At 41.4% G+C, this 12371-nt stretch overlaps 1 protein-coding gene across 1 annotated transcript in view; it reads right to left on the reverse strand.

Moving 5' to 3' along the window:
- rsrc1 (arginine/serine-rich coiled-coil 1) overlaps positions 1-12371 on the reverse strand; it is a 111604-nt gene that overhangs the window by 24741 nt on the left and 74492 nt on the right. The window contains exon 7 of the mRNA XM_058634030.1: positions 2246-2317. Coding sequence (XP_058490013.1) covers positions 2246-2317 — 72 coding nt within the window. The remainder of the gene's footprint in view (positions 1-2245; positions 2318-12371) is intronic.

A 12371-nucleotide genomic window follows, 5' to 3' on the forward strand; every position in this document is an offset into this window, starting at 1 on the left:
AAACAAACAGACTGTTACACTGACAGTCACTTCTTCTTATTATAGCTGGACATACTATGTTCAGTAAAAGCCTCCTGGGCAAACAAACAATATCTCTCAGCTTTAATAGCCTAAACAAGGCATGCAACTGACAAAGGAATCATCCTCTCCTCTCACTCTCACACACTTTCATATCACATTTCCTTTTTCAACCACTAGCATCATCTGGCTGCCCTTAACCAAAGAGCCAAACGCTCCTTTTATGTGGAGACTACTTTGTTAACTGATGACCACGGGGCCAGTTATTGATCCTCTCCTTTCTCTATCTCAGTAAACCCTGCTGATAACCCCCCCCCCCCCCTCTTGCAGGGCTCTGCAGTGTGCAGCTACAGTTCGCTACAATAATAGCTTGCATATCATAGCATCCACATGAATCAGATCTCAGTAGTTTCGATTAGAGCTGAACTAACAAACACGCTGCCAGTCTAGGATGTGAATCTATTTATGAACAGAGAGTGTAGGTGGTAGTGTGCTTCACTCTTCCCCTCCATTTTCTTAAAAGGTTTTATCATTTCACTTGACCTAAGGGTTTGAGTGTAAACATTCTACTTGTGTTGACCTCTCAGTGGCCCTGCAGGGAATAAGAAGGCCTACCTCCTCCATTTTGGTTGCACTGGGAGGACGGCCAGAGAATGGAGCTGGCTGACTCTGCTTGTGTGCGTCTGTGTGTATATTGTGACAATGTGCCAGTGGCTTTCCTCACTACCAAGGGCAAGTCATCGGGGCCACTTTGTCGAGCCTCTCTGATCTGACTTCATGTATCTCAGTGTAGGGTGAGGAATAAAAACGATTGCCCTTAAAGGCAACGCCTGCACAGCATGCCGTGCTCCGCCACTCCACCACACAATTAAGAACAACACATTATTTTACACAGAAGGAACAGCTGGAGTGAGGCTCTGAGCAAAGAGGAGAAAGAGTCAACCGATCCCTAAGTGTGAACTTTGTTTAAAAAAGCTGTTTGACTGGGAGCTTTGCTCCGCTGCCCAGAGCAAGGCACTTAGTCACCACTTTGGCAATGCTTCCACACAGAGAAGAGGTTAGGAGAGAGGTGGAAATGGTTGATAAGGACAAATGGAGGTGGGAGGAAAGAGTGTATGTAAGACAGAGAGTAGGAGGAGAAATCAGAAAGGAAAGGGAGAAGGCACTAAAACCAAGAGAAAATTAGTAACGTTAATGTGAGAACAGCAGAGATGCCAAGCAACAACAACAACAAAAATATATAAAGAAAACAAAAATGGGTAAAAGATAAAGAACAAAAGGAGGAGAAAAATGTAGAACCGGAGGACCAAAGCAAAAGTGCAGGGCTAATTAGATTCTGAGGGCTGGACTTTCATTCAGCTAAAAGGTCAACTAACTTTAAAAGGTCACGCTGACATGCCAGCTCGATATAAACACAAAAAAATCACACACAAAAGGAAGACAGAGAGGGAAAGAGACAGACAGTCCAACAAATTAAAAAAATGACACACTAGACCAAATTATATGACGACACGTCTGCATGTGCATACACATGCACACACACAACAACAAGTTTAGTATTCTCATTTATATCATGCTCTGGACAGAGCAGGCACCAGCGTCATTAATCCATATAAGGACTTTTATTACTTCGAGCAGATCCACTGCAAATTACTCCTGACTTTATTTAAATGTGTCGCAGATAATCTTTGTGTGTACAGTGTATGTGTGTGTCGGCATTGTTATATGTTGGTGGTGGTGGAGTGGGAACATTTTTTTACTACCTAAGCACATTTCTGCCTTACACATCTACTATGCATTTTTATGTAGACTGCAGCTGTCTAAATAAAAAAAAGTGTGTCAGCATCTCTGAGTTCATGTTTTTGCAAAATGAACATCCAACGGTGAAACTGCAATGGTCATTTACGAGACACACGTGCATAAGTCAAATTAACCGTGTGTTAAAATGTGTAAAACCACTTGTGTTACAGCAATGAAGACAAGTGAAGTGTAGACGTCAGTCTTCAGTGTTATTCAGTGTTGCTTCCACTCAATCACAAAATGAAAGGCTATTTAATGGAGAGGAAAATTTAAAAAAAAGAAACAATACCAGCCTGCATTATTTCAACTGCTAACTTGCCAACATCTTTACTTTTGTAATTAGTTTAAAATTTCAGACGCTGTGATCCACATGTTGGATCTATGACCGACAGAGACACACACACAAACACACACACATATAACTCACCTTGCTCTAATTTCTTTAGGGCCTCCTCCTCTCTCTTAGCTACTTTGGCCTTCAGCACCTCATCCGTCTTAGCTGAGAAGAAAAAAGAAAGACGACAGAGTCAGGAGCGAAGCACAACCACTCGTGTTCTTCTTTTATTATGGACAGTTGCATATAAACTGTGGCATTCATAATTCAATTATTTTTTTAAAATCGTTACTCATGATATATGATTGTAATATATCGGAAATAATATAACAAATGTATTAATTTAAACAAATCTATTTTTTTTTTTTTTTTTTTTAAAGCCCTGTTGTTAACACCATTTCAAAAAACAATCCATTTGAGTTATTTCTGTGCTATAAGGTGCTGACATTTGAAACAAATTGATACTCATCACAGAGAATGCAGGAAATTACCAGAGGACACTTTACCAGATGAACACTTAGTGTACAGATCAATAAAAATATAATTTAATGTCTTCTCTGTTCCCCGCCAAGCAGAGCCATGCTCGGATTTTTCCTTAACGCTCCTGAAAAAGTCAACGTGTTTTCCTGAAAGGTGTACATACCGTTTCACCGTAATGAAAAGCTTAAGAGAAAGTGAGGTAGCGGGAGTAAACACTCGTCAGGACATTTTAAGCATCTTTCACCATCAGCAGTGTTGTCTGAACTCCCTATTCCTCTACCTTTCCCCCTGAATAATCAAGATGTTAAGCCACATTAAAAAATATAATGCTGTGTATGGCAGGACTATCAATATTGCCTCTAAATTAATTACATTTCCGTTGCGGCACATCATTTATTTTGCAGCGTTAGGGCCTCAGTGGAGCCATTCGCCTTTATTGCTATCTCACTTGGTTGATGAGTGAGCTATGTAAAATTGAGTCTCCAATATCATTACACTTAATGAGTTTAAACTTTGAAGAGAAAAAAGTAAGGGAGAGAAACAGAAGAAGAGAGCAAGTGGAGAGGAGAGAAGGACGGGTGGAGGGGTGAGATCTCTGTACTGTTTTGGGGAAGTTAATACAATATGAGAGTGGGTGTAAGTGTTTGTGAGCACTTAGAGAACGTTTGTTTTAGGGCACAGCTGTGGGTGTCCAAATGTGGTTTATTGCACAACTTGAGATGCTTGAGTGTTTGGTGTGTGCTTGGGATTTTGTGTCTGATTACACTTGCACTGCAAGCATGTTTCATAAAAATGCATGTATACCAATGTGTGTGTGTTTGGATGTAGAAGGCCATGGGTTGTGCGAGTCTCTGTGTGACTGCGCTGCTGTTTTTGTTCAGTAATTGGCATAGACAAAGAACCCGTCACACTGTTGTTACGGCTGGTTAAGTCTAGAGGTTCCGCATCTTTACCAACAATGACTTTACATGGATGACTGAACCCTCCTCTACCTCCCTCAGCTCGGGTGTGTGCGTGTGTGTGTGTGTGTGTGTGCATGTGCTGACGTGTGTGGGAGTGTGTGCCTGAACCGAACCTACAACATCTCTTTTCTCTTTGCTGAAACAGTCATTATTTTGTATGTTTGTGTGTACGAGTGCGCTAAAAGCCAAACCATGGGCTCCATCATCTTTATTCTCTATGCAACTACACTGGAGTTTTGTTTGTATGCACATTTTTTTTGTCTCTGTGTGTTTGTGTGTGTGTGTGTGTGTGTGTGTCTCTGTGTTCTTCAGTCTGCTATTTGCTCTAGGCTACCGGGAGGCAGGTAGGAGAAAGAGTGGTAGTGGTGGTGTGATGCAGCGGGAGGGAGTTAGTGATGAAGGGGAGATAAACAGAGAGATCGGGGCCATGTAGGAAAAAAAAAGAACTGACAGTGAGGGAAACAGGCAAAGCAGAAATAAGAGAAAATGCTTTGCCTGTGTGCACACAAACATGTGAACACAAACAACAGGAATGATTTGTCGCTTCTTTTTGTTTGCATGTTTATCCTCCACCTCTATCCCTTCATCCCACCCCCAACAGGTTTGCCTATCCTCTCTCTCTCTCTCTCTCTTCTCTCCTTCTGCTTTGCCCTCTTCCATCCCATCCCGGTTTTATGCTTCCTCTTCCTTCTCTTGCTCATCTCTCCAGTACACTGTGCCTGGGGGCAATAGCAGCAAATCAAACTGTTTATCCATCTCTCATCAGTGTACTGCCTCACGGGGCTCCTGCCCCCTCAAAACAATGAAAGTAGGCCTGTGTGCTGAGCCAAGGATACAATTTAATTACATCAATAAGGAGTTACACTTAAAAAAAAAACATGAAATACACAAAAAGACACATTGCTGCTGTATTATTTTGTAAAGCTTGTTAACATTAAAATCAAGAATAAACTGTGACAGACTGGAAATACAGACACACCTGTGTGCAGATGCATTATGTGAAGTACAGAACTCAGTGGCTGCAGGTCATTCTTTGGATAATTCTGGGATGGGACTTTTATTAAAGTGCATAAATAAATGGCTGGGTGTTGAGGAGAGGAGAGTCCTTTCACTTAATTTAGACCTTGTTCAGTCTTGGCTGCAGAGGTGGAGGGGTGGCAGTGGGAAGGGGCGGAGAGCGTCAGTGAAATCACATTGTGATTATGTGTATATAATTGTAGCTCAGGGGCCCGGGGGCCATGTAGCTCTGATGGCGCTAAAGGATGTTTTATGCACAGCAACAGAGAGGAAGAACGTGTGGAAGAGAAAAAGAGAGAGAGAGAGAGAGAGTGGGAGGGAGAGGCAGGCTGCCAGGATGTTTGCTTCTCTTTTTTACTTTATACAATCTCCTCTTCTATCTCCTTTTTCCTCCCTTCTTTTTCTCCTTTTCTGCTCCTCCTTCACTGAACACCCTCCCTCGCTCTCCTCTGCTACTCGTTTCTGTCCTCCTCTCTTCTCTCCTGTCCTCCTCCCTTGGCAGGATTAGCTGGGTCTCGTTAGAGGGGAAATGTAATAATGCTCCTACCAGGTGGAATCGGGCCCGCTCCATTATCAGCCGGGAGATGGATGGGCCATGTAGGGCCGGCGGGGGCCACGCGCGCACGCAATTTAGATTCAATAAACTGGCAAAGCAAGACCCCCAATCTGATTTATCTCTTACACGCCGCCAATGCTTGCTGCTACGATGCTGATTCCCTATTACCGCTCAGAGAAGGACTATTCATTGGATGTAAGGCACGGCAGTCAGAGAGGCTTGTCGGGCCCCCGGGACGGCAGCAAAACAGATACAGCAGAGGGTTAATACGTTTACACACAGATAAGCAATTAAATCTAAGGCTGAGGTGAGTTATAGAGTTATTAAGGAGTGATTGGGATGGGGGGGAGAAGAGAGGGAAAGGGGGTGGGAAAAAAGAAGAAGAGAGATGTTATTCAACGTAAGGGGGTAGTAGTAGCTTTGGCCTTAGGCCGAGTATTAGAAGTGAGAAAGGCTATCATATTTAGCAGCACATAAGGTGAGAGAAGAACAGAGAAAAATCAGTCTGCACATGTTGTTCAATAACCCCAACCGTTACAAAACAGCTTGTGAGAAACAACAGTTATCCACTCAGTCTGTGTGTGCATACTGGTGCTGTATGTTTGTACACATAAGTGGGCATGTGTTGGCGTAACAGGTATATTCATATCCGCTGTACACCGGACTGTGAATATGCAGAGCATCACATTTGAGCGTGAGCCAGTGAGCGCACATGTGTTTACAGCGTTGGTACTGGTGGGTGTCATTACATCCAGCCGCCAATCAAAGTGAATCTGAATGTCAGCAGGAGAGAGGGCGTGATAAATCAGCCACACACCCAACGACAAACAAAATATTAGAGGCTGCGCAGCACCATTGGAAAAATGTCCCTTCTAATCAGCCAAACACTTTACAGTGAAGCTCGGCAGCTGGGCCTGCAACCAACGCTGAATACCAGAGAGACAAATAGGACGATAAATAAATAAAAGACAGGTTGGAAGACAGACAGACAGACATGTTGGCACGCTGACAAGTAAGAGTTCTGACAGACAGAAAGATGGGACAAAGACAGTTAAGCACAAAATGGGGCTCAAGGACAGACAAGTAAGACAATAGATGTGACAGGCTATGAGACAAGGCAGACAGACAGGTGGGATGACAGACAGAAAAAGTGCAGAATGGCATTGTGATTTAAATACTATGCATGTCTCCCACCATACAAATTTCAATTGAGCAATTTTGAAGATTATTATTATTAATTTATTGCAACAATGGTTTTGCTGATAAAAACAATTACCACCATGCAATAAGATAGTTACATTTTTTATGTGAAGTCAAACCAGTATCTATTCATGTGTTATTTGTACATTGTGAAAAGGTTTCAAATACAACGAGGAAATAATGGACTGACTCTGACCAACGTTTAACCCCGAGACATGAAAGACTATCAGAATGCTTTGATTCCAAGGATGCCTTGCCTTGACAAAAGTTCAATTTAAACATGGATTAATGGATGAAAGTTCAAGTTTCAATTAACAGACCAATAAGAAGTTTCACTTCAGTGATAAATTATTTCCCACAGAAATTGTTCAATAGGATGCAGGAAGGATAAAAGATAAAGTTTCCAACACACTGATGAGAGGAGACAGTGATGCACCGTGGAATGGGGGACACTTCCTTATCATCCTTGGTTTTACAATATTACAGAACAAAGTTACAGAACAAAAACAAGTGAAGAGATAACAGCTTTCTAATTTAACATTTCCCAAACAAATAGACAGACTCCATGTTTGTCAGTGTTAACTGATTTACAATTTCCCTGTGAATTTAAAGAGACCACTGCATTTAAACGGATAAATGTTCTTCACCAAGACCAGGCACTAATTACTGAGAGTGGCTTAAGCTTATTTGGGCATTTACAACAGGTGTAGACATTAAATGCATCACAAGAGGGAGCAACATTCAAAGCAACCACTAGGTGGCACAGAACAGCAAAAGTGTCAGTCTTGAGGCCTCACTTATGTAGGTGTGTGTGTGGGTATGTGTGTGTGTGTGCGCGTGTGTGTGTTTAAATGCTGGTATCTGTGTGTCTGTGCAGGCCCCTCTATAACAACTCACTAATGTAGACCTTGTGAACTCTAATTTGACAGGGGACATATAACAAATGCTCCGATATCCTGAATGCACAGGCAGACAAAAGCAGATAAAACAGGAAGTGTTTTAAATATTTAGCAGGAGCACGCATAGCCATGCTGTTGTGCAACCTGGGTGAGATCTGTGAACTCCCATGCCACACAGAAATCACAAATGTGCAATTAATTCACTAAAGTGCCGTATATGAGTCAGCATCGCTACATGGAAACTGGACTGAGTAAAAATCCTTTGGGCAGAAAACCGGAGAGCTAAACTTGAGTGATCTTCAGCGGAGGATGCCCTCTGTATCTGTCATCAGGCTGATTTAACGACACCCATGAAATATTTACAAACCAAACAATTAGAGAGAGATATCTTACAAAATCAATCAATTATTCATTGCCAATCGTCTGAAGAGCTTTTTTCTTTTGTTTCACAGCTATATTCTGATGCTGGGGAGTGCATCAATTAAGGCTCAAACTCCCGTGGTGTTATGGATGCTTCAGAGAGGAAAGATTTCCTGAATGAAGGAGCCGGAGTAAGTTGCCAGCAACTGAATGATGACACTGTTGTGGCAGATGAGTTTGATAAAGTGACGTGCCAATCTCTGCATATTGGGATACATGAAGTCAGGGACAATTCGGAACATTCACCTAAATATGTGAATGAATGAGTCGTTCAGCCACAGTGTGTAAAAACCTCTTGCAACACTGGTTCTATTAATTTTTAAAACAGCCTCTTAACTGCAGACCCTGCGGCTCCATGCTTTTATTATTTAATTTCACTGCAACAGTCCAATTCAAAGAGGTGAGGAATTAAGAAAAGGTTGATTTAAAAAAAAATCAATTTCTGCTTGACTTCAAATTCAGACAATAAGTCTTTTTATAGACATATCTTTTCACTATGGCCGGTAAAATAAAACTCCTTTGCTTTTCTTCCTTTATATATCACTGATGTACTTCTACATTAGACAAAGGTCAGTTTACTTAACCCTAAATGTAGACAGTAAAGCAGTGAGATCTGTTATAGGGGAGAAACAACTAATCATCTAAAATCAAATGTAATGATAAATCATAATTTTTCAAGTTAAAATCTCCAGAATTTGGTGCCAGCAAAGTCTTTCTGCTTTTCTTTAACTTTTTCCACTATTTTCACTACATTTTTGTAACAGCAGAGACGTGACTCCAGTTTCATCCACATACAGACCACACAAACACCAAATTAGCTTAAAGTTTCTTGATACATAAGGTCTTCAGTGGTTTAGCACATAAAACATATTTTCGACACTGAATAATAAGGAAGACCAACCTCTAAATTCAACCAAGCTTGGCTCCTGAAAACATATTAGTCTTATTTGTTTTTACAAGAGGTCTGAGGTTGACAACGGGTTACCAATAAGTAGCTGACATGTGCTGCCTTTGCGATGCATGTGGACAGTCAAGGCTCAGCACCCCAACCTAAGGAGCCAAAGGCATAGATACCCCGTGACTCTGGAAGTGCAAGAGTGCACTCAGAGAGAAGAGAAGACGAAAGCAGGGCCCGGACCTTGGGCCAGCAAGAAGAATTGCTGAAAATGTGAGGAGAAGCAAAGGCCTCCAGTGGTCAGAGATCAGAGATGGAGGTTACTCTGAGACCACGCACTGCCATGGGGTGCATGCACCCACATGCACTCACATGCACAAACAACCACACCTGAGGAACACACACACACACACACAGACATCCACACACTCACATAACGCTTAAGAGCGCTACACACACACACACACACACACACACACACACACACACACACACACATGCATATCACAGAAGCCTGAGGGAAATAAATGCAACAACAAAGCTTCATAGTAGAGCATCTAGGTCATACAAAGGTCAAGCTCAACGCCTTTCTATGGAAATATTGCATACTTACTGTAAATGTTCTCGCCTTTTAGGGGGAGAACATATAGACATTAAAACATCACTTATCATTAGTGTGGGTTTGTTTGTGTATGTGTGCTGTGAAATTTAAGTAATTTTCTTGGTTTGTTGGAGGGCAAAAATGCCTTTTATTTAAATAAAAAAAGTTCCACCATGTACACTTTACTGTGATGAGCATGTAAATGTGTAACGGAGGTCTTGAGAGGGCAATCAGATCAAATCTATAATGCAGGCACCCTACGGTGAAATATTAAGCATCCCTGGGGCCTTTGAATGACATCTCACCCTCAACTTCAACCTTGTCTCATCTCCACATGTCTCTTTCATATTCTTCCCTATTTTACCCCCCTTTTACTTCCCCTCTTACCTTTTTCCTAACCCAATTCTCTTTGAACACTCTCCTGTTTCTCTGCGTACTTTTCGATCATGTAACTTTTCGATACAGTGACACAATCATACAATACAATCATAGTAATGTTGTTCGATTACAGTGTTTGCATGCTCCTAGAAAAGCAGCGTGAAGGCACAAAGAGAAGTTTGCTTTAATAATACTATCAATAATAATCTGATACCATATGTTTAAAATGATAGTAACTCAGGTGTGTCAGCAAGTTACTGTGTTGTCAGACAGGATTTTTATGTAAGTCCACAAAGCAAAGACAGTTGTTAAAACATAATTTTAAATGACTGTAGCATGCATCAATGGGCACTATAATTTTCATGTCTAGAACATAGGACAGGGCAATAATTAAATAACAATACACATTGCTTCAATAGCAACAAAACAAAACAAAAGTATAAAGTATTTTTGTGCAAACATAATTGTTATGAATGTGTTACCTCAGATGCATAAAATGTATTAAGTGTTTGCCATTTTCTATCCATAAATGTACATTACATTACATTAAATGTGTGCTTAAAACCACAAATAACTGGTTTCTGTCACACAAGAGCACAAATCCATCTTTCATTGTCTGACATTGACCTCAATAATTAATAATATTGATAATTTTTTATTGTGATGAAATGTTTTGGCCACATCCTCCAGCCCTTCTAGAATGTTATTTGCATTACATATAAATTTTTGTTTGCTATATGAAAAACATCAACAAATGTGTTTTACATTTTAGTCAAAAAGGAGCAGACTGAAGACATGAAGACATGACATCAACAGAAGACATGTTACAACAGAGCAACATAAGGTCATACATGCACCCTTCATTTGGCCTTTAATACATGAGATCTGAGATCTCTCTGCCAGCTGTTTGCGTTACTGTGTGATGATTCACTCTCTGTTCTCACTGTTTCCCAGTGCTCATTTGAAAACCAACTAAGTATTGGCTGTTTAGGTTTTGTGGCACTGTTTGATTGCACAGTTAAGGCAGAGCTATGCCTCTCCATCAAGATGTTCTTGCCAACCCATCATACATGTCTCCTGTAGGGGAACTGACGTATTAGTTAGGTTTAAGGTTTCAACAACACCACAGCATTTTATCCTTCACATTAGGGTCAAAGGGGCCGGAGCCAATCCCAGCTGACATAGGTTGAAAAGGCGGAGTACACCCTGGACAGGTCGCCTGTCCATCGCAGGGCAAATTCCGATTGTCCAATTAACTTAATCTGCATGTTTTTGGACTGTGTGAGGGAGAACATGCAAACTCCACACAGAAACTCTTGTTGTGAGGTGACTCACTCTGTGGCAAAGCATCACAATTGAAAATATTCGGTAGTTTGCACAGATGAAAGGGCACTACAGCACACATAACACACAAAAATCGACATTGCAATGTCCATTCCTCTATGATGTTCCAATGGCCACTATATCCACTGACAGACAGATTCAGAAACTGACCTTCAGTTAGGAAAATAAAACATCACATATCATAACTACCATTATAATAATATTGTTGTTTTTCACTTATTTATTAAACTTGGATATTTCTCTGTCATTTTAAGCTACAATAAAACACAAACCTAACTCAGTGTGACGTTATGTGCAGTAATACACCTATGTATTGCAATGCCAACGCAAAAATATGTGTGTGTGTGTGCATCTGCACATTTATTCCAGTGTGAATGCACTTGAGCGTGATGTTGAATGGTAAAGAATAGACTCTGGTTCCCCTGCTGAAAGCCTGTTGGATGCCATTGTGATGGCACACCACTGAGTGTGTGACTCATGTGTGCGTCGTGGTGGATGCAGTAGCGGGGGAGACGGGACTAAGTCTATCTGGACCCCCGCACATGAAAGGTAAACTAGAGCCGCTAATCGCAGTTGTGACACAAGGAGGTTCAGAAGGGCGCCCACTTAGAAAAGAAAAGCAGGAGAGCCGGGACCCTGGCCGATTCAATGGGTCTCAGCACAACTGACCACATTACAGGAACAAACACACACTGCAGAAAAGAAACTTGGTGGTCTCTGCAAGTTCTTGCCTGCTCTTTGGTGTGGACTTCACGGATGGTGAGTAGAGCTTCTAGGAGCTTGTGGATTTCTCCAAAAGAATGTTTAATATAAATTGCCAATTATGCACTTTTTTTTCCTTAAAGTATTAACAAGTGAAACCAAAAATCCCATATTCTGAGGGACAGGGTGCCTGATAACAAGGCTCACAACAGAACTGCAGGTGAGCAAGAATAAATATGTAAAACAAAGCGTTTCAAAGTGAATACAAGTTCAGGGACAAATTTGGCAATTAACGCTAAATTGTCAGCTCATAAAATATAATGAAGGGAAACAGAAAGAGAAAATGTATAGGGCAGATTGTAAGTGGCACCAGGGAATGATGGAAGAGGGGGGAGACGGGGGAGACAGACTGGTTGCCAGAGGAGTCGAAGTGCAAAGAAGTGGAGGAGACTGGACAAATGACAGCCTCCCTCCAAGGTAGTGCAGTACACTCCCTTCTCTCTTTCTCATCTCTTAATGCTTATTTTCATCACTTTGCTTAAAATATTGATAATCAATTAGCACTACGTCTGTTTTGCTACAGAATCTGTGTCACGGTCTATCACTCTGTCAGAGCCAATTCGCCGCTCATTCAAAGTTCATTTTTCCTTGGCGGCTCTGTGCCTTTGGAGGAGTCATTACGCGTGGAACATAGCCTGGGGTGCAATCACCTATTCTCTTTCATTACTGGGGAGATGGAGAAGGTGAGAGAGATTATTAGAACTT

Source organism: Solea solea, chromosome 7 (genome assembly GCF_958295425.1).
Source record: "Solea solea chromosome 7, fSolSol10.1, whole genome shotgun sequence".
NCBI classification, from domain to species: domain Eukaryota; kingdom Metazoa; phylum Chordata; class Actinopteri; order Pleuronectiformes; family Soleidae; genus Solea; species Solea solea.